This window comes from Vidua macroura, chromosome 9, assembly GCF_024509145.1.
Source record: "Vidua macroura isolate BioBank_ID:100142 chromosome 9, ASM2450914v1, whole genome shotgun sequence".
In the NCBI taxonomy this organism is placed as follows: domain Eukaryota; kingdom Metazoa; phylum Chordata; class Aves; order Passeriformes; family Viduidae; genus Vidua; species Vidua macroura.
Genome location: NC_071579.1, coordinates 31,203,130 through 31,226,455, shown reverse-complemented (window position 1 = coordinate 31,226,455; position 23,326 = coordinate 31,203,130). Strand labels below are relative to the sequence as shown.

Below are 23,326 nucleotides of genomic sequence, written 5' to 3'. Positions count from 1 at the left end.
TTTACCTTTCCAAGGCCCCAGAAAACTCAGCCAAGCTCAGAACTTTGTGCTTTGATGGCACACCAAAGATACCATCGGTAAACTTTTGATTGCTCAACCCTGACAGAAAACCAAACCCTCCTTAGTGTCCCCAAAAGGTTCCTGGATGAGCTGCTGCTTCCCCTGCCCAGACTGATTAACTTGTACAATCAATTAATGTGTGACCAGAGATACCAAAGCCACTGCACCTTCCCACCCTCAAGCCCCCATCAGTCCCATGGTACTGACAGAAAAAGCAGGGAAAAATATTGAACTTATTTTTGCCTTCATGTCCAGAGAACAGAAATCCCTGTGCAGGAAACCCTGCCACCAGCTGATGCTTCATTTTTACTTTTTTTATTTTAGTGGAAGGAAATTTTCACTGCTGCTTCCCTCCTATCCATGATGTGCCACCTGAACCTGGGGAAAAATGCTCCTACCTATGTGCCCTTCCCAGTTTCTCATCCTTCCCCTCCCTCCCCAAAGTGGTGCACCTGCCAAATCAGCAGAATGTCTGTTCACTGCTTTATTAACAGGGGTCAAGCATGAGTCAAATATAAGTCAGATTTCGCCTGCAGGCTGACCTACAAATTCCAAGTCACTGCTGTTTACAGCTGATTCAACTTGGGAGAGGTGAGGATCTGTTTGGAATTTTAGTTTAGTTCCTTAGAAGTGAAAAGTGGTGCTTTAAAAAAACAGCCCTAAGAAAACCCAAGGGACTCCATTAGGAGTTACTCATGAACGTTGGCAGCTTGGCAAAGGACAACAGTGAGTGAAATGAGGGCCTGAGGAATCCAGTGTGAATGCTTTTCCCAGGAAACTGGAAGGAGGCAAATCCTACCTGCTGCGGTGTTCGTAGCTGCCTTTGCACCGGAACTTGTGGGCTGGGAACACGGTGAAAATCCCTTCTTCTGAGCTGAAATATTGCCACTTGATTCCTGGGTTAGACTTCAGGTTATCAGCAAGGACTGCAGGGTGGAAAGGGAGAAAGAAGCAGAGTTACAAAGGCAGCCCAGACTCGCAGGGTTCGTTACCCAGGGCCTCTCTGGGAGAGTTTGGAGAAGAACAAGCAGGGCCCTACGTGGAACACAAACTGCTCTGCTTGGGATGGGTGAAACACACTGGTGAAACTCCACTGATCTGCAAACTGTTCAAGAAACTCAACACTGGATTGGACAGACTTTGTTTAATATGTGATGACAGTTCCTGAATCTCTGAAGTACACCCAGGTCCTGGGAAGGCAAGGCCAGAGTGAGGAAGGAAGAGATTAAGGCAATTATATATCATATATTATATATATACACCTCTACATTTCCATGTGACAATAAATACATTGTCAACATCCTTCCCAAAAAGGAAAAAGCCTTCATGTTAAAAAAATCCTGTTCTTTTGGTGGAATAATTCCAAAATATTCAACAGGTTTGCTGCTCATAGCTTCATAACCAACCTATTGTCAGGGACGGGAACAGATCCCATGGGAAAGAAACAGGTACTATGGGCACTGGGAAGGAACAGATCCTATGGACATTAGGAAAGAACAGATCCCATGGACACTGGGAAATAACAGATCCCATGGACACTGGGAAGGGAACAGATCCCATGGGCATTGGGAAGGAACAGATCCCATGGACACTGGGAAGGAACAGATCCCACAGGCACTGGGAAGGGAACAGATCCCATGGACACTGGGAAGGAACAGATCCCATGGACACTGGAAAGGGAACAGATCCCACAGGCATTGGGAAGGGATCTGATCCCAGATCCCATGGGCACTGGGAAGGGAACAGATCCCATGGGCACTGGGATTTCTGCCTCATGGTGCAGTGGGAATGTCCCACAGACCTTGTCTGCTCTCCCTACAGCCTGGGGAGACTAAGGATTGATGTTCATCCATGGAATCACCACTTTTGCCACACCACTGATGCCAGGCAGCTCTAAGTCCTTTAAAACAAAAGGGAAATGCTCCCAGGAGAGGAGGGATGGGAAATCATTAGCATGGGAGGCACAAACCCCCTCAGCACCACAGCAGGAACAGGATTATTTCCCACTCAGGGCTGAACATTCTCTCTGCTTGCAGCAGACTGAAAACAAAATATGGATATTTGAAACCTTTAGTCTTTACCTTGCAAGTAAAGTGGATCACACCAGCTTAAAATGCATGAAAAGAAGAAAATATTTCTTTGCCATTTCTCCTTTCACATTCTTTGATTGCAGAACTCCAAGAACTGGCAGAGAGGGGCTCTGATTTCCAGTGCTTCACCTTTTGCTCAGCATTTCCCTCCAGCATTCCCTCAGGACTGGCACTGAAAATAGGCCAGTTTCATCTCCTTCTTTATCAAATATGCCAATATTTGGGTTGGAAAGGACTGCAGGGCACATTCAAACCTTAGCCAGACTCTCTACACCCAAATACCCACACTGAGGACAGTCTGAGCTCCACATCCTCCACACTTTAGCACTTACTCAAGTTTCCCAGACTGGCTGTGGCTGGATGTTCTCCCCACATCCAGCTCAGTGTAATTACCCTGCAAAAACCACTGTCCTGGGCTTTCCCCACTCCTCTTTGCCACAGTATTTGGCACTTTCCACAGTGCCTACAAATCCCACTGGGATCCTGAGCTCTGTGCAAAGATGCAGCTTCTCATGAGAACAACTCCCTGCCTTGATGGACCAAGGACTACCAGAGACTCCTCATTCCCCTCCAAAGTCTATTTTTTCTCTGAACTCCTGCTTCCTCCTGCAGGCAAGAAGGGCCATGAGACTACAAACATTTAAATCCTTCTTTTTATGCCCAGCCACCAGGATTTCATCGTTCTGGGGTGAGGTTGTTTTGTATAAAGAGGCTGAATTTCTGGTGTTGAAGTTTTTGTTTTGAGTTACAGAACTTGAAAAATGTAATTTCAAAGTTGACATGTGAACACTCAGTTAAAGCCTGGATGAAATAACTTGTCCAGTCTCATTTTACCAACAACATTACTATAAAGGAGTTTATAATTTAAAGGCTTTGGCTTTTTTTTTAATCCTTGCTATATTAAAGATAAACTTCTCATTCCTGCAAGGCCACGAGCAGTATTTATTTCCCCACGAGAGTATGTGGATTTTAAAAGGTTCATTTTCCCCATGAAACAATTGGTTTTGAAACTCAAGCTCTGCTGTTCTTCCTTTTCACACAGTTGTGCTCATGTTTCCTCCAGCGAGTGTTAGTTCAATAACACCCTCCCCAGGGACCACCAATTTTATCCTAACTCTGCCTTTTCCCCCTTTTTTTTCTTTTTCCTATGACCACAGCAGACAATCTCCCTGCAGATAAGCCATGGCTGAAAAATCCAGACTTTTTCTCTTTAAACACATTCTTATTTTCCATCCACTCAAGCTGCAAGAAAGCCCTGCAGATATTTCCCCAATTCTTGCTCCTTGCCAGGATACACAGTAGATGATTTTTTTTAAACCTAAACCTCACTTACCCCAACTTTCCAACCCCTCAGTGCCTGTAGTTTATTCCCACCTCCTCCTCCCAGGAAAACCAGCCCCTGGACAGGTTATTCCATCCAAATGGATGATCCCAAAAGGTGATCCCTTACTTCTGGACACAGACTGGGAATAAAAGTGCCCATGAGGTGGCATTGCCAGGTCACTCCAAAACCTCTGTCCCCCTCCACTTCCCCTGCAGCAAGATCTGACCCCAAATCCTGCTGCAGACTGGAAAAGTTGGGAAGTATTAAGATGACAGCATTTGAAACGATAGTTCTCTCTAATTATAAATATCTCACAAGGCAAAAAGGACTTTTAGGAGGAAAGCCCTGTGTGATAGAGTTTATAGAACTTCAAAGGGAATGCGATATGATAACACTTAGCACTTCTAGATACCACTTTACATCTTCAAAGCACAGCCAAATCATTAACTAATTAATCTTCAAAGAACAGCACAAACAGTCAGGGAGGAAAAAAAAAAAGGAACTACTGAACATAATTGCTCGTTATGAAAGGGTTTCTTACAGCCCTCCTCTGCAGCATTACATTTGCTGAGCTGCCGACCTCGGATCTCATCCCACAAAAACCAGGGAAGTTTAATTTCCAGTTCTCCTCTGACAAGTCCCTCCATTAAGAACCCTCATGGTGAAGAAACAGCACAAAGAAATGTGTTTATTGCACGAGTGAAGACATCTCTAACTCTCCAGACAGATCTGCTCCAGGATGTTCCAAGTCAAACCCAATTCCAGCTCCTGTGTTGTCACCAGGAATAAAAGCTCTGCAGCTCAGCTACAATTAGCATTCTGCTGGTGGCATGAGCTAGGACAGAGCCCTGCTCAATCCTCAGGACTCTGAAGGGAAAAGAAGTAAAAAACCCTTTCATTTCAAGGAATGGGGCCAGATTCCTCCACTAAAGGGATTTGGAAGGAGGGGTATTAACTCTTCTGCTCAAATAACTCCCAGCAATTTTAACTCAGCCAAAAAATCAGTGTAAAATACAGCAATTTAAAGAACATTCCACATTCTGGACTCGATGATCCCTTCCAACTCCAGATATTTTATGATTCTAAGATTTTAAATGATCAACACCTCGAATAAAACAGACAGAATTGACTGGGCAATTTGGTGCCATCTCTGCATATTTCTGGGGAGGAGCACTCTGCCAAAGCTGCCTGACTTGGAACAGACATTTCAGCACTTTGAAGGATGAGAAGGAGAAAGATTTACTGGTTCCCTGTTTATTCAAAAGGCAAAAAAACCTCCAAAGGAATCTGATAACATAATGCACTGGCTCTGGGGAAGATTTAATAAATAAAGGACTATTCAGAGTGGTGAGGACAGATCTCTTCATCTAACTGCCCAAAGCCTGTGTCTCCATCTGGAGAATAAAGACTTTCTCCTTATCTGCTTTGTAGTAATGGCTAAAAGTAATCCAGATGCAAAACTCCAACCAAGATAAAACAAAATCTTTTCAAGACACTAAAAAATATTTTAAAAGCCACCTAATATCAAGAAGAAACAGTGGTAAAAGTGATATTTTTTAAAAGCTGAGGAGACACATCTACTTCTCCCTCCCCTAAGACTAATGTTTATTTTAACAAAAAAAAAAAATCCAGTAATAATGGAAAAAACAGATCTGAAAGTTTCATGAGCTCCATCACCCCTCTTAACACCCTGCTCAGGGTGGAATCTGGGGTTGCTGTCCCCGAGGGCTCTCCCAGGCTCTGTTCCTGTGGCTTTGTGGTGCAAATTCCGTTCCCTTCCAACACCTCCAACTTCAGCACTCCAATCCCACTTTTTACTCTGGGCCAAGATTAACATTTCCAGAGCTTAGCTTGAGGTCGAGCAGAGCAGAGCTGAAATTTATGTTTTGCCAGGAGCTTTTTATAGGCAGGATTATTTAAACTGCAGAACTCACGTGGGAAAAGGGGGGATACTCATGGGAATTTTGCCTTTTATGCTCAGAATGAAACGAAAAACTCATTCAGGAAGACAATGATGAGAACACCCAGATGTTCTTTTTTTTATGCCTTAAAAACCCACAGTTTTTAAAGCATAAAAATAAGTGAGGCAGAGGTAGAGCCTAAACACAAAGTGAAACAGATATTCCTCCCCAGCTCTGCATGAGGATACTTATGAAAGAAAATTATGGGATTAGGGGATTTTTTTTTTTTTGTATTTTATCACGGTTTTCTTTCAGAGGTGGTTTTAGTTTAATGTGAGTATTGATCGATTGATTGAGAATTGGCTCCTGTGCACACCAAGGGCTCTGCCCCGAGGGTACCCTCTAAGGTTAGTGGCCCCACAGAAAGATAAAATTAAAGAGTTTTAAGACACAGATACACTAATTAGTAGTTTAAAATCCCATTTCCAAGGTGACAGCATCTCCCCAGCTGGGGGGATGCCGGGGCACTGAGAGCACTCCATCCCTCTCACCAGAACTGCTTCCCACTCCATTTGTATCCCAGGCCAATTCCTGTCCCAGCCCACGAATCCCTTGGGGCACACACGGATTTCCTGGCACAGGGCACAGCCCATGGCTGCAGCACCCAGTGCTACAGGCAGCACCAACACAACACACCCCAAACACTCGCCACAGCGTTTATCCAGAGCCCCAGTGCTCCTGCAGGCCCACATTGCCCCAGCGAGTCCAGGCCTGTGCAAGGGGCTGACAGCTGGTCTGTGAGCCAGAGACAGCTGGAGAAGAGGGTGATAAGAGACTTGTTTACCCCTGAAAGGAATTCTGTCAAGGTCATCAACATGGAAACCAAAAAGAGGAAAAGACAAAGGAGGGGCCTGCAGTTGGGCTTTGGCTGAGGACAGTGGTGGAGACTGCCCTGTGCCAAGGAGCACAGTGTGGATTTGTTGTGGCCAGTGAACAAGTACAAACTTTCTGAAGAGGTATAAAAGGTATAAAAGACAGCATGCTGTTAAAATAAACAGAGAGAAGCCTTCTGAAAGGCACGGTGCTCTTCTGTGTCTCAGCAGTGACACAGCCCCACCCCAGCAGTGCCCTGTGACCCTCCTGAGTGTCCCAAGGTGCTGGGCTTGGGCTGCTTGCAGTGGCTGAGGAGCAGGGATGGGAAGGTGGAACTGTCATCAGTCACAGCTGTGGCTGCCCCTGGATCCCTGGCAGTGCCCAAAGCCAGGCTGGAGCACCCAGGGACAGTGGAAGGTGTCCCTGCTGTCCCAGGGTGGCACTGGATGGGCTTTGAGGTCCTTCCAACCCAACCCCATCTGTGATTGATCTCCCAGACTTGTTTCAAACACAAGGACCAAGGATCTTCCTTGGCCTCACCTGCACAAAACTTCTCTCTTCACTAGGTGTGCACCCAGTACCAACTTTTGTTCCTCAAATTAACCATTTCCATCCCGTTTTCCTGCCTCAATCCACTCCTTCCATCCCATTTCTCCCTTACAGACATTTCCTCCCTAATCAAAACCTCCCCCCAAGGCTGCTTCTGTAAAAGGAGAGCCAGAGGAGAGTCTGCTGTCAATAAATCCCTGCTCTTACTCTCCCTCAATTCCCTCTCCTCTCCTGCTGCCCTTTCTGCCAATGCCATGTTTTGAAGGGTCTCCTTTTATCAGGAATCTTTCAAGCCAGAGGCAAGGGAAGAGGAGGCACTTGAGCCTCACTGCTGAGCCAGGACAGCAGGAACCTTGAACACCCACTCACTCTATTTCTCTGAGAATTCAAACCAGAAATTTAAATTATGTTTACAAGAAACTGCAATTTATTTGATTTTCATCACTCAAAAAGAAGGAATATTTCTTGAATACTTTTTTAACCTCCAACTTCTGCAGTAGAAAAAGATTTTTATTTAATTTAATTAAAAACCATGAAGTGATTCATTGTGTGCTTTGCTCTCGCAACAGTGACTCTAAACTTGCCTTCAAAAATGATTCTGATTAATTAACAACTGCATGTGATTTAAACATTATTTTAATGGGTTGTTTGGGTTTGGTTTTTTAATAAAGAGATGAGTAAAACAAAGCCCAGCAAATCATAGCGAGTGAACAAAGAGTGCCTGGCTTTAGGATGGAAAATACCACACAAATCACAGCTTGTCAGGAAATCAGCCTGGCCAGCACCTGCATCCAAGATGTGGGATATCATGGATGGGATGGAAAAGAAGCTGTGGGGACTGCTCATTTTTATATTCATTAGAAATCCAGAAAGCAAAGCTATAAGAAGAGAAACACTAAAGGAGTTTATAAAAATCTGGGGGTTCTTTCCCCCTGTTTGTTGCAAGATGGTGAGGGTGGAATGGCAGGGCTGCCACTTCATCAGTCAAGTTAATGAAATAAATCAGCACTTTATTCCAAAAGACCTCTGCAGGAAAATAAAATAAATCCCAAGTCTGCATTATTCCCCCAAAAGAATGAACAAACAACACCTCCCCAAAATGAAATCCACAAAGTCCATTAATGTTCCCTAATTTACATCACTGAGCACTGTAAGAAGTTAAAAAGTCAGATGGAACAGCTGGAGCAAAGTCTGACTAAACTCAACTGAAATCCCTGTATTAATCCACACTGATTAGGATGCAAAATAAAACCAAAAACCTTGCTGCACCAGAGGCCCAAAAGCTGAATTTTTCAGGGATAAGTCGTGTGTATTTTGGTTCTAAGCATATTTCTAAGTCCTTAAACGTGTTGAGAAAATGCCCTGACAGGACAAAGAAAGGAAATATTTTAAGATGCCCTCATATTTGGTCGTTTTTGCTTATCACTGCAAAGGCAGCCTCACATGGGCTGAACTCAGCTAAGAAGATCAGAGAAACTTCCCTGTGTGGCCCCTGCAGCAGCTGACACTGCTGATGCCAAAGCAGACAGGCCTAGGAAGGAGAAAACCTTGGGAAAAAAATAAAAAGGAAGAAATAAAAAGTGCAGAAACCACAACAAAATTATCCATGGTAGGCTGGAATAAAATCTTCATGACATTTTTATAAAGTACTTAGACTAAGGGCGTTACTTTAGGTATCAGCTTTCAATCATGAAATCTCAAATTAAGAGCAGTGTGACACTTGCAAGGAGAAATAAAAGCTTGTTGCTATGGCAATCAATGCAAATTCTCTGTGCCAAGGAAATGTTCGAGTCTAATGGGAAAAAAAGCCCTACAACAGAAGGAAAAAGCCCCCAAAGTAGAACTGTGCTGCTCACCAGAATTTAAGTCACGTCCAGGATTGAAGGCTCTGCTGTTGACAGTGGTCGAGAGTCGATCGCAGCTGATGGTTCTGGAAACGTTGGTGTTGAAATTCCCATCAAATCTGGAAACACAACGAGGACCAGCAATCAAACATTATTTATTGAACCTACATTTACAATGGAAACACAGTTTTTTTTAATGTTTCAATGTAAATAATTATTTATAGTGACACAGAGTTGAAATTCCATCAAATATGGAAGGACAACAGGAGCAATCAAACCTACATTTACAATGGAAACACAGTTTTTTTTAATGTTTCAATGTAAATAATTATTTATAGTGACACAGAGTTGAAATTCCATCAAATATGGAAGGACAACAGGAGCAATCAAACCTACATTTACAATGGAAACACAGCTTTTCAAAGTTTCGGTGTAAATAACTATTAATAGTAAGAGATTAGTGTTGAAATGCCAATCGAATCTGGAAAAACAAGAAAAAGGTGCATGAAAAGACGATTATGGAATCAAAGAAGGGTTGGAAGGGACCTTAAAACTCATCCCATTGCATCCCAACACCTTCCACATCCCAGGCTGCTCCAGCCTGGCCTTGGGCACTGCCAGGGACCCAGGGGCAGCCACAGCTGCTCTGGGCACCCTGTGCCTGCCCACCCTCCCAGAGAGGAATTCCTTCCCAATTTCCCACCTAACCCTGCCCTCCTTTGCCTTAAAGCCATCCTGCCCATCCTTGTCCCAAGTCCCTTTGATCTCCTGCACTGTCCTCGCTCTCCACAGCCAGGAAGAGGAACGGACGGACAGACGGACACCAAGGTCTCCCGTCTGCCCTCGTGCTCAGCCCCAGGCTGAAGATCAGCCTGGGATGCTCTGACAGACCCAAAGCAGCCAAACCTGGAGCTCTTTGTTGACATTATTGGCAGCCTCCTCCCAGAGAACTTCCCGAGCTCTCTCTGTCGAGGAAAAGACATTTCCCAGGAATGCAGCTCTTGGATGGAGGCTGTGGCTTTTCTTATCACCCTCAAAATGTAACCACTTCAAAAAAAAATCGCAGCTCTTTCCAAGAGAGCAAAACTGCTGCTGACTTTTTGTTGGCTGAAGAATCTCCAGCCTAAGATTGATTGATAACGGATGGGTTCCACAAAAATCGTGTTTATCTTGGGGCAAACCCAAGAAACTGCACATTAAACATCTCCATCCTAAAGAAATATTTCCGAGCAAGGCTGAGGAACAACCCCACAGTGAAAAATAATGACTTTTCAGGATGTAAACGGATTGTCCCAGAGCTCCCATCAAAATCTATTAGTGATGGCAACAGGATATCTTGTTAGCAACCAACATTATTCATTTATTGCATTAAAATGCTTCAACATGCTCCAAAAATCATCCAAGCCTCAGCTCTTCTCAGGAAGCCACTGTTAGTTACCCACCAGGATGATGAATTTGTGGATGCCTAACTAATCTGCAGCAGAGTTGAAGAAGGAAACAAAAAAAATTCCTGCAGCCCAATCCCATCCCTCCTTCTTACAGCAAAAAGGAAATAAGAGTTAATGGGGAAAAAAGTATAAATAAAAGATGAAGAATTGTTTTCAATCCCATAAATTAAAGACCAGACCTGGCAGCCTTGAGCAAGGGCTGCCCCAGACTGGGCTGTCTGCCCCAAGTCTCTTCTCAGCTGCTGTTTGCCTTAAAATTGACTTTTGCACCTTGCAATGGAGTGGCTCTGGTTCCACGGCACAAGGACCTGGAGAAGAGAGCAGCTCCCATCACAACTGAAAACCAGGCCCAGGAACTGGCAGCAAATCGACGTTGCAATATTTGTCATCATTTTAATGACACTGGAGAATTTTCCACATGCTTCTAAGTTTCATTCAGAGTCAATTATTAATATATTTAAGCATCCTCCCCATTAAAGCCACAACTAAAACCAAAGCCTCAGCACTGCTAAGTGACCTTTCCAACCAGTGCTTGTATTCTTAGCTGTAAATACTGGTTTTACCTTTCCTACCACGTTTATACCTCGCACATTTTCCCCTCAAGTTTCAAACTGTAGAGACCTTCCCATCACTCACTTTGGAAGAAGTTAAAACATCAAAAATATTTGTCTTTTAATATTTGAAGACAAGCATTGACCAGCACCTTTTCTCTGCACAGAGTAGACAATTTTTACCAGTGTCTCCTTAAACTTCTACCAGTGCCTCCCTTATTTTTTGCCAGTGCCTCCCTAAATTCTTACCTGTGTCTCTCTTAGTTTTTACCAGTGCCTCCCTAAATTCTTACCTGTGTCTCCCCTTTTTACCAGTACCTCCCTTAATTTTTAACTCTCTTAATTCTTTACCTGTGTCTCCCCTAATTTTCACCAGTGTTTTCCTAAATTCTTACCTGTGTCTCCCTTAATTTTACCAGTGTCTTCCTAAAATCTTACATGTAACTCCCTTAATTTTTAGCAGTATCTCCCTTAATTTTTTCACAGTGTCTCCCTAAATTCTTACCTGTGTCTCCCTTAGTTTTAACCAGAGTTTCTCTTCATTTTTACCTGTCTCCCTGAATTCTTACCAACTCCTTTAATTTTTGCTGGTATCTCCCTTAATTTTTCAGTGTCTCCCTAAATTCTTATCTGTGTCTCCCTTAGTTTTAACCCGAGTTTCTCTTCATTTTCACCTGTGTCTCCCTGAATTCTTACCACTATCTCCCTTCATTTTTACCAGTGTCTCCCTAAATTCTTACCTGTGTCTCCCTTAGTTTTAACCCACATTTCCCTTCATTTTTACCAGTGTCTCCCTAAATTCTTACCAACCCCTTTAATTTTTAGCAGTATCTCCCTTAATTTTTCAGTGTCTCCCATAATTCTTACCGGTGTCTCCCTTAGTTTTAACCAGAGTTTCTCTTCATTTTCACCTGTGTCTCCCTGAATTCTTACCACTATCTCCCTTCATTTTTACCTGTGTCTCCCTGAATTCTTACCACTATCTCCCTTACTTCTTACCAGTATCTCCCTTCATTTCCACCAGTGTCTCCCACTTTTGCCAGGACCACGACTACAAGGCGGATAAAAACCTCTTGAGATTTCGCCCAAAATATTCCAGATGACAACACTTAGAAAACCCCCCAGAATCCTCATCAGAAACCCCACACCAAAATGATGAAGCCATAATTTTGAGGTTTTTTTTTTTTTTTTTTTTTTTTACAGATTTGAAGCCAATAAAAGACATTGGCTGAGATTCACTTCCAAGACGGCTTCCTCCACCCCATCCCCCTTCTCCCTCTCTTCCTGCTGGATTCCCTTTAATGAAGAAGGGATGGAAGCTGCATCCCGAGGGAGCAAACAGAGCCGCCACTCCCACTTTGATCTGGTCCCCACGGAGCTCCACGCTCCCTGCCTGCCTCCCCAGATCCTCCCTTGATTGACGTTGGCTCTGATGTGCAAACTGCTTTGAACTTCACACATGAAATTCCCATCAGGCCGCGCTCATTTTTATTCTCCTTCAACAGGATTTACGAGCGGGAGACGGGCGAGCGGAGGAGATAAAATGAATTTGCAGGAGCTTTGAATCTGACATCAAAACGGAGCTCGAGTGAGCTCCAATTGGATTTTGCTCGGCCTGAATTTACAGTGTAAATCAACTTCTTTTGTGTGTTTGCAGTTTAGGGAAAAACCAGGGAGATGTGGATAAAAATGGCACTCGAGCAGCTGCTCAGGGCTTCATATTGTTTTAATACTCATTTTTTCCTTTTCTCTCCGTTCATACTAATCCAAGCTGACATTAATATGCAAATGAAATTACATAAGTTCACTCAAAATTCAGTGTTTCCTTTGAAATTCCCAACTAGGCCTTGTTTGCTAGATTGCAAGGCAAGATTTTAACTCATATTTTACATAAATACTTAAATATAGGGTTCCCATTGCATCTAAGCAGGATGCTGGAAAACAATGTTTTTATGAATAAATTCAACAAAAAAGAAAAAGAAAGCTACTGATGGTTCAGTTACACAATTTCTTCTGGCAAGGCACCAAAGCTGTTCCCATTACTTCAAGTATTCTTGAAAAATCCAAGTATAGCTGCTCTCAGCTGTGAAGAGAATGTACCATTGGAAGGAGGATTCAACTCAGGAACACAAACTATTCCCAACCTCACTTTTTCACAAGGAATTTCTATTCCAAACCCCATTTTTTTTTTCATGAGGAATTTGGCCACATTAGAAGTAAAAGCAAGAGCCTGGGAGAGAAATTTCCTAAATACCTGCTGCACTTTATGGACAAGAGCTGCCAAGGCCAGGACTGTGCACAGTCCCTACATCTGCAAGAACACCCTGGGCTGTACTGCAGCCTGAAACTCTGTCAGAACAGCAAATACATCTTAAATTTCATTTATTGTAGCCCCCCCAGTCCTCCTCTGGAAGTGCAGCTCTTCAGGTACTGCAGCAACCCAAGAACTGAACGGGATTCCTGTTATCTCCCACTTAAGTGCTCCGGAGAGGAAAGATAAACACAGAAAGAGCTGTGATAAAATTGAACTGCAATAGCAAATATTTAACCATCTGTTTTAAAAAAAAAAAGCAAAAACCAGACCACTTCTGAAGGCAGTATCACAGCCAGGGAGTAAATGATTTTCAAATAGAGGTTTGTAAACTCCCTTATTCAAACAGCTCCATTCATGTTTGCAATGCACCACTGCCAAGTAGGGTGTTTTACCAACAAATATTTCTCCATTCCAGCTCCTTCCTCAAATCTGGATAAATGCATTCCCTAAGCTCTTATCAGCATAGTTAAATAAAGAGCAAAAACAGATTTCCAGCTGCCTTGCAAGGCAGCCAGAGTGGGAGCATTAATGAATGCCAGTGCCCCTGAACAGATGGATTTTGGAGACCTGGGGCAGCTTCCCATGAAAACCCAGCAGTGAAATCCATTTGTGGCCTCCAGGGTAGAAGGGGGATGAAAAGGCAGCACACAGGATCCATGCCCAACAAGGAGGAGCAGCAGTGAGGGACACTGGGGCAGCCTCCTGGAGCTGCCACTCTCTCCCTGCTCCCACCCCACAGAAACTGCACTTCCCTTCTCCCCCAGAGCCGAGGACACGAAATGCTGGAGCACGTCAGAGTGATGGGTCTTAAAACTGGGCAGAGAGGAGGATCAAGAACAGCTCAGGGAAGACTTCTTGTCTCCTTTTAAAAGCATCACCTGGTTTTTGTTGGAAAAGCTGTAGGAACAGCTGCATTGCCTCACAAATGCATCTGAACAATCTTTTTTATTTTCTGGAAGGTGATCCTACTGCAGCCACTGCTGTGTTAGAAACCCCTGGCAGGTGCTCTGTGGGCACACAACCAACTTCCCTGGCAAACTGGAACTACAGAAAACCACTTCTGGAAGTCTCCCACGAGAGAGCATCAATCACAGCTTCTCCAGAAAAAGACATTTTGTGTAATGGGTAGAAGTCAAATACTCAACCATTACCCACATACCCAACTTATTCTCAGAGTGGAAGGAGTTTGATTTCCTTTCATCTGCAAAAATTCAGTATTAACCACCTGTTTATCTGCCTGTTGCCATCCAGGCCAGCAACATCTCCATGAATAAAGTTATTCCAGTCATCACTGCCAAGCCAGACCATGCAGACCTGCAAAGGTAGAACCCCCTAATGCTTCCAAACCTGCTTCCCAAAACTCAATTCTTAAATCCCCATTTAGACACTTCTCACAACTGACATGCATCCCAGAAGTTCCCACTGCAGGTACTCAGGACTTTTGATAAATAAATTCTGTTTATTCTTTCCCTCCCTTCTTGGTGTTCCATCAGCCCATTCCAGATCCAAGATTCCTTCAGTGCCTGCTGAGGCACAAAAACCAGGGGACTCCAACTTGTACACAAAGGTATTTATCCTCTTCAGGAGAGACACTTTAATTAAAACATCTTCTGGTAAATCACCACCCGATTCCATCGTGACAGGGAGTGTCTGGAGACAGCATGAAATCTGTTCCTTGTGGCTTATTCAGCAGCCTGTGCTGGTGAGGAAACACAAAGTCTTGTTTTTCCAGCAGGGATTTCTTCCAGGATTAGAAGATGCACCTCACTTGACATCCATTTTCCTTATCTCCCATCAGTTTGCTAAGAGCCCGGAGCACTTCATCCAGATGAACTCTGTCTGCTTGGAGCAGCCTCTTCCCCAGTGCCCGGGAAAAGGAGCTGGTCCCTGGTGCCCAGGTCTGACCCAGGGATAAAACACAGCCTGGATGGTTGGGCAGGCACCAATTTCCACACCAACCAACCATGTGGGAAGAGCTTGGAAAGCTCTGCTCCCTGCCTGCCCCTGTGCCATTCCAGAGCTTCATTAGGTAGAGCTGAAAATGCCAACAGAGATCATTTGCCTTTGGAGAAAGGATCAGCAAAAACCAAAGGGGAATGTGGGGATTTTGAATGAATTAGAGATGGGACCTCTGAGCTGCCTGGGATGATGTGATTTATTTTTCTTATATTCTACACAGGCAGGAAGGGTGAGCTGGGCTCACATCTTCACTGCATGGCTCACAAGGTCACAAGACCTCTAGTCACAATCCTTTTAAAGGTTTATTAGCCATAAAACACTGACAACAAGGATATTTGTGTTTTTGACTCAATCTTTAAATGGACTCATGCTACAGTGTAAGCTTCCTTAGCCAACCATGTTATGGCACACAAACCTACAGTGCTGCATTCTAAACTTCTTGTTAACTTTGTAATTGCTTTCATTTTTTCTCTATCTTAAACTCTAAAACTCTAAACTTCCTTTTATTTAGCTTAACATGTTTCTGCTTTAAACTATAAATCCACATTCTCCCTTCTAGCACCTCAGTTTGGGAGCCTTTCCCAAGGTCTCAGGTCAAATCTTGGGTTTAATTCTAAGCTTTGGCTTCCAGGTCCAAAGTTCTGCGAGTTTTGGATTCCAACAGGGGAACACAAGTCCCTGCCCTGCCCACCCCTCCTCAGCAGTCCCTGCACATGGATTTCGGCCTGGGATTATTTCCCTGTGCCCAAGCACATTTAGAGGCTTTGGTAAAGCAGCTGAGTGTAATTTTATCAGGAAATGTTTGTTGAATTAAGGCCTTGCCAAAACCACTCGATAGCCACCAACTGTGCTGCCTCATCCAGTTGGGTTTGCATATTCCAGTTTATTTCTTTCCACCACTTTCCAAACCAAGGTAGTTCCATTGCACAACCCTGCCTTGGAGGGGGCACAAACACACAACTGCTGGTCTTGCACCACTGAAACCAGAGTGTTTGGGGTACAAAAAAAAGCAGAGTCAGGCTGGGAATTTTAATCCAGACTGGAATCACATGGAAACTCACTCATTTGGGCTCTTCACTGCAAGAGCCAACACCATGTAATGGCAATAAAATAAATATTGCTTTCCCTGTCATATCTCACTACTCATTAAACAACCAATTTAAATGCCAGGTTCATTTTCTAACCCAGTTTGTGCTTCGTTAGGTCCTGTTTTCTGTAATTTATTTATACCAGGTGTGGAAATCTCACAGTTTTTCCCAAGCAGCATGGCAAACCAATGCTTGAATTTTCAGGAGAAATACAAGCAAACTCATGGATAATTTTCTTAATGGTAACAACAAACTGAAGCCAGCAATCCATTAAAACAAAAAGGGAATAACAATTTAAAAATCCTTTCCCTACAGAACAGTTCATCCATCCCAAGTTCATTTTCCCCAAACCAATCCAGACTTGCAGCATTCCCCATTCAATATCAATAAGCTGGACAATAAGAGGCTGAACACCAAGGGACAAACAGCCTTAAACACTGTGGGGAAAACTTTCAAACCTACCTAAAAATACCTACAAATAATGCACTTCTGATATTGTTCTTGCCCCAAATGTTTGCTGAAATAAAGAGGCCACATGAGGAAACAGCCAGAAAACGAATACAAAAATAAAAATACCTAAAAATATCGTGTAGATAATGCACTTCTGACACTGTTCTTGCCCCAAATGTTTGCCCAAATGAAGAGGCCACATGAGGAAACAGCCAGAAGAACACACAGAGTTCAGGAGCTGCAACACAAACATTTCACAACCCTCCGGAACGAAAACCACAGCCCTGAGGACTCAGACATGGCCAAGGCACAATCTGAGGCAAAGGATCTCATGGAAAAAGTGATTTTCACAGACAAATCTGGGTCTTTTTCCCCGTGACCTCTTCTGCAGCAACAGTTAATAAATACTTTAACCAAAAAATTATAATTATTGTTGCTGCAACGCCAACATTAAACATTTTAAACACCGAGATAAGCTGTTATCAGCAGTAGCACATCCAATTTAACTTCCTGCAAGTGCAGACCCAGCTAGACCACGGATTAAACATGGAAGAATTCAAAATTTGATCACAATATCCAAGGGAATCAGCTTCTTTCCTGATATTTTACCCAAAATGGGGCATCTCCCAGAAAGGTGATGCCAAAGGGAAGGAAAATGGAAAGAAGAGCAGCGGATGGGAGAGGCAGAAAGGGGAGAAAAACTGAAATGATGGCAGAAGCATTTAGACAAATCAGGCAATGAACAAAGCAGGGAGCTAAAACTTGGAAGTTTCAAACAGAAAATACATTTTTACATTATTTATTTTTGTCTTGCAGATGATTTCCTACAGACAGCACTGGGTCCAATGGTCAGATAAGCCTCAACCAGGTCTTGCCAAGGTCCAGAACATCCTGCAGCTGATAAACTGGTCTGGGAACCATTTAATTATTGATCCAAGCAACTAAATAATGAGAATCACATTGTAGAGCCTGAATGAGGAGCTGTGCAAACAAAAATTCAGCCCTCTGCTTTGCCAGCTGTTTGTGTTTTAAACCTCTTACTGGGAAGGGTTCTTATGCCAGTTCACCACAGGTAAAGAAATTTCTAAAGGACTTCCAAGCTATGTAATTTTGGAGGACAAAGTGAAAAGGAATTCACTAAAGTTTCCAGACTAAAAGCAAACTTCTCTTTTTAATGAAAAATGAGGTCACACTGACCAGAGGGTGACAAATCCCATTTCTCCTTCCTCTCAGCCCTTGCTTGGAAGGTGCTCCTGGTGATTCCTGCATGGATTTTGTGATCAGAGGGCAGAAAGGTTTTTATCCTCAAAGAATTCCTGACCCTTTTGCCCACACTGCCAACAGCCTGGATGTGGCAGCATTTTCCACAGGCACCTAGTCCAGCAGGAACTGCACAGAGACTCCAAACCTGTGCCCTTGGAGTCACCTGATGACTCAAATTACCTTCCTCCCTCTCAAATGTTTTAAATCAGACTGAGATATAAACAATAAAAATCGGTCTGTAATCAAGGTTTGCATTAAAAGAAAGTTACTCTTGTTTTTTTCAAGCCCACATGGAAGTAAATGTTTTAAATGTTCAGTGTTTCAATAAAGTTGCTCCTCTTTAATTGGAAAAAGTAGGACTTTAATCACACATTTTACAGTTCAAAAACCCAAAGAAACTTCAGCAAATATGTAGCACAACAGAAATTATTAAAGGCAACCAACTGCTTGGATTTAGCCTACTCAAAACTCCTGCATTTAAAACCAAACCAAACTGAACGTGAACAAATGCAGTTTCCAAGCAATGGACTCGATTCCATTAAAGCTCTGCTCTCAAACAGCAGCATGTCACCCTGATTAAACTGGAGCACAGAGCTGTTAGCATGTGATGGACTGACCAACTCGTGATTTTGGCTACTTCAAAGGAGAGAAAAAGGTCCCATGACCAGCCTGAGGAGAGTTATTCAGGGCAAGCAGTGCCTCAGTGCAGAAACGGTGTCTTGGATCTAGACAGACTCTTTTTGTACACAACACTATGAGCAAACTTTCTTCCTTTTATTGCTTCCAGCTGATTCCCAGCTCTTGTTTAAAGCCCACCATTAAACGCTGGTGTGGAAGAAATGTAGAAGAAGATGAGGACAAGATAAGAGGCACCTTTGGAGTTTGGCCTTCGCTGTTTTTACCCAAGCTAGCAGAAAACTCAGGCTATTTTGCAAAGAAATCCTCATTTTCTTCACAGATTAAACGGCAGCACGAGGAATTGCAGAATTTCATACTCACTCCATCATGGATGGGGGGATGGTGCAGCAGTCCTGGATGGCAGTCAGGGGTGAGGTGAGGTGAGCAGTGTAGGAGGCTTCCACGACCTGCTTGTTCCGATTCACAACGTCCAAGTAACGGTTGAACTTCTCGCGGATTTTTTTTGCCAACTGGAAAAAAACATAGGGAAGTTTAAAATCAGCTCAGTTTCTCTGTATTACCCATTCCTTAACAAGCAATTAAAACCTGTGTTTTCAAATTTAATGATTTTTTGCTGGCAAATACTTCCACGCTGGTGTGATCTGAGTGCTGGTGGTGCCTGTGGCACCTCTGCCCTCTCCATGCCAGGCAGATTCCAGGCCCTGGGAAGGGCTGAGCCTGCTGGGACACATCCCAGGCTGTTGGAGTGACTGTGCTGTCACAGCAGAGCTCGTTTGTGTCCCTTCATTAGGCGCTTCACAACGAGCCTGACTAATGACTGCCAGGGAAAATGGGAAAAGAAAAACCTGTGGCTGCTCCTGGAGCAAACGTGACAGTGAACACAGTTACCAGGAGGCATCAGGTTTTACAGGGAATATTTACTGAGACTTTCACTCCTGGTCTTTCATCAAAGGAAGGAATTGATGAAATGGATCAGGGTTTTGTTTTTTTTTTTTTTGCTCTGTATAACCTGCATCCCTTTCACACCAACCAATTATATACTTATTATTCAGCCAGACACACCCCAAATGAAAGAATCATCTCTTAAGCAACAGACAGAGGTGTTGAATAATCAGAAAATACTGTTTTGCATTTCTGCAAACTTCTCCAGAGTTAAATCAGCTCCTCAATCCACAGCACTCCTCTCTCCTGCTCCCTGCACACCCCAAACCCTACAGGGATGATTGTAACAGTGCTGCTGCTTTTGTGTGCTGGCAAACAGCCCTGGATTCTCCAGATCCCCTGGACTAACAAATGCCTCTGCTAACTCCTACCAACAGGCTGTTTTGTCATGATTTACGTGGTTCTGTGAGGAAGGAGGCCTCGCTGATAACAGCACTGCTGTGCCTCCCTGTTCCAGGGAATGCTGCGCCCCGTGACAGGTCTCCAAGGAGCACAGGTTTAACAGGACCCCGCTCAAATGACTTGCAGAATTACACCTAATTAGGTCTGTGGAATGATTTATTGCCAAGGCACCAGAGGACTGCTAATGGGCTCCTCCATGTTAGACATCCAGCACTGTTAAATTGTTCCCAGTTGTTAGGGTAATAAGCTGTCGGGGAGATCCTTTCCTGGTTTCCAGTAAACTTTCTTTTTGTCTGGCTGTACCCCTCAAATGTGTTCTTTAGAAGTAGATTCTCCTGGAATTGTTTAAAACCCACCATTAAACGCTGGTGTGGGAGAAATGTAGAAGAAGATGAGGACAAGGTAAGAGGCACCTTTGGGGTTTTGCCTTCTCTGTTTTTATCTGTTTTAGCAGAAAACTCAGGCTACTTTGCAAAGAAATCCTCATTTCCTTTACAGATTAAATGGCAGCATGAGGAATTCCAGAATTTCATACTCACTCCATCATGGATGGGGGGATGGTACAGCAGTCATACAGCACAAATTGTTTTGTGTTCTCAAACAAACACAAGCCAAGTTTCCTAAATCAAAGCACTTAGATTTGGTGGCTACAGAGTTCTCCTCTCAGGTTGGGCAAATGAAATGCCAAGGTAAACCAGATATTTGAATCTGAGATTTCTCTCTTGGTTTCCCTGCCTGAAATCAGGAAGAGGGGAGAGAGCTGAAGTTTGCTGAGCATCATTAGCAGTCATAAAACCATCAGAGGGCCCCAGAACAAAAGGCCTGTGGTTTGGAATCAGAGCTGCTCTCTGATAAATGAATGCTGTTCAAGCCGAGGGTTTGGTGTTGATGAGTTTTCACCTTCTAGGTTGAACGATAAAAGCACCCCACAGCCTTTGAATTCCACCCTGCTGTGCCGAGTCTAAAGATCTGACAAATCTGTTTTTCAGAAGATCCTGTACTTCAGAAGCTGACAAAAAGCAAATGCTTTGTTCCCAAACTGTGTCTCCCATGGAAAAACCTCTGAATGGCTCAAAGTCACTCCGTTATTTTACTGAAATGGGATCCAGCGCCTCGGTCGGGGCGGGGAGTCAAGTGCGTGTCAGCAGCGAGGGATCCGAAACCTCCCAGAGCTCCAGACACCATTCCCTGCCCACAGCTGGAAGATCTGACTCTGTCTAATCCAAAGAACTCTAAAAATATTGCCCTCTGATACCAAGACAATGCTCCCAACAATCCAAACCACTTCAAAACCAGCGAACTCAATAAAGTCACCAAGGGCAAGACGATCCAAAAATAATTTTCCATTGAAAATTTCTTCAAATGAATAAACTGTGACAAGAAACTGAGGGTAACACACCAATAAAATACTAGAAACAAATGGTTCTAATTAATCAAATTGAGAAGTATCACCCAGATGAAGCCTAACAAAACAAAGTTTTCTTCCATAGCTGGGCTTCGCTTCCCTCCCAAACTTTATTCCCTTTGCAGGGTGATGCACTCAGCTGCTGGAGCCTGTCACAGTAAAAGCTGCAGGCTTAAATCACCTTCTCCTCTTTCTAAATAAAAACCTCCAGTTTTTATCCAGCACATAACCCTGCTTTTTTTAACCTGCCTGAAGCTGGAGAGCTGCTGGATGCTGATGGATGCCAGACCCACAAAACCTCCAAAGTAGAGAAAGAGAGATAACAAATAATGAAAGGACAGAAGACTGAACTATGAAACCATGCTTACATAATTGCTGAAGCATTTTTAAGGCAAAATGGAAAATTATGCCCCAAATCAGGCACAGGAAAGGGGCAGGGGTGTCCCACACCTGGGTGGGTACCAAGTGTGACAGACATTTCCTGCTCCCACAGAAATGCTCCAATTCACCCATTTTAATAGAGACTGAAATAAATCTGGATGCTTTAAGATCGACATAAAATTATTCTACACGAAGTGCTCTTTGCCTCATCTCAAAAACAACAACAAGGGGATGCCTCCGTGGGCATTTTTCAGATTTCTGTGTTTTCTCCTTAATTTTAATAAACAAAGCAATGAGCAGCGAGTGCTCTCTGTGAACAATGCAGCCATTAGCCCTGTTTTCCCTGGATTTCCTCTGGCAGCTGACACGCAGCCAAAGCCCTTGGGTTTGCAGACAGGTTGGACTGTAACACCTGTTTCTATTACTGCAGCACCCCTGGGTAATGCACTTCAATTGTCACCATCTCCACTGACAACCTTTCATCACAACATCACTGAGCCTCCTCTAATTTTCCCAGAGACATTTCCCTCATTTGCATCGTTCCCTCGAGCTTTTTTTTAAAGCTTCTTCCCCCTCAAAGCTCCACAGCTCTGAAGTCTTCCCTTTGCAGGGAGCTCTGAGGGAAAGCAGAGCTCCAAGGTGAGGTTTTATTTCTGGCTGTAGCTTGAAAGCCAAGGTATTTTTCATGTTTCCAAGCCTGTATATAAAATATGCATCAGTGGGGTTGACAGGCAGGGATGCCAGGACGGACTCACAGACAGGGATATAACACTGTCAAGCTCCTTGGAAAGGATTGCTTACACATGGAAGAGCTGAGTTAGAATTTTGAGGTTTAAATTCACCTCTGTAAACCAGAAAAATCTGGAAAAAAGCACCTCTCTCCAAAGCCCACCAGGTATTCATCCTGCTGCTGTATGACAACTGTGCATCCATGGGTTCCTAATCTAGGAAACTTTTAATGTTATTTATTTTTCATCTATGTGGCTCTTGAAGAAACCCTGTCAGGGTTTTGTATCAACCCTGAAAAGCCAGAGGTGAGCAAGGACATGGCTGAAGGAAGGATCACAGAATCACCTCCAGCTTCACCCCACACCTCTGTTTTAAAGGATTCGAACTATTCATGGAATCCTGGAATGGTTTGGGTTGGGAGGGACCTTAAGGATCATCTTCTTCCACCCCATCATGGGCAGGGGGGACACCTTCCACTGTCCCAGGGTGCTCCTTGGACACTGCCAGGGATCCAGGGGCAGCCATAGCTTCTGTGGCCTCCTCACCCTCACATGGAAGAATTTCTCCCTAAAATCCCACCTAAATCTCCCCTCCTTCAACTTAAGTCCATCCTCCCTCGTGGAAAGTCCCCGTTCCTGTTTCTCTGGATAACACTGAAAATCTATTCCATTACTGCAACCAGGATGCAGGAAACCACTTTCCAATGTGCATTTTGTCACGGAAACCAGCACTCATTTGAAGTTTTCTACCGGCCAGTACCTTTGGCAAAGCTTCCCAAGACTTATTCCAAGGAAGATGTTAAACAGGATGCACAGTAAAACCTAGAGAGAGGTCACAACTCCTGAATCATTCTGGAAGTACATTAAACACACAATAATTGCCTTTTATTGTGAGGCTCACAATTCATTAATGTGTGTGAACACGCCACTTCTCACAGCCAGGGAACGTGCTGTGCTCAACAGCTAAATGCAATTTTTTTCAGCACATTTCAGATCTGTTTCCTCCCCAAAGGCCTCTTTGGCCCAGTCCAAAACCAACCAAACTAAAAATCCAACCCAACAGCAGCATGGCCTGAGCTTTTCAAGCCTTTTCTCCTCAAAGCTGGTAAATCTAC

General features: G+C 43.7%; 1 protein-coding gene across 1 annotated transcript in view; it reads right to left on the bottom strand.

The window, feature by feature from the left end:
- The window catches only part of CACHD1 (cache domain containing 1), an 87,565-nt gene that overhangs the window by 32,959 nt on the left and 31,280 nt on the right, over window positions 1-23,326 (bottom strand). Inside the window, exons 3-5 of the mRNA XM_053985412.1 lie at window positions 18,714-18,862; window positions 8,654-8,760; window positions 860-986 (exon numbers count right to left, since the gene is read on the bottom strand). Coding sequence (XP_053841387.1) covers window positions 860-986; window positions 8,654-8,760; window positions 18,714-18,862 — 383 coding nt within the window. The remainder of the gene's footprint in view (window positions 1-859; window positions 987-8,653; window positions 8,761-18,713; window positions 18,863-23,326) is intronic.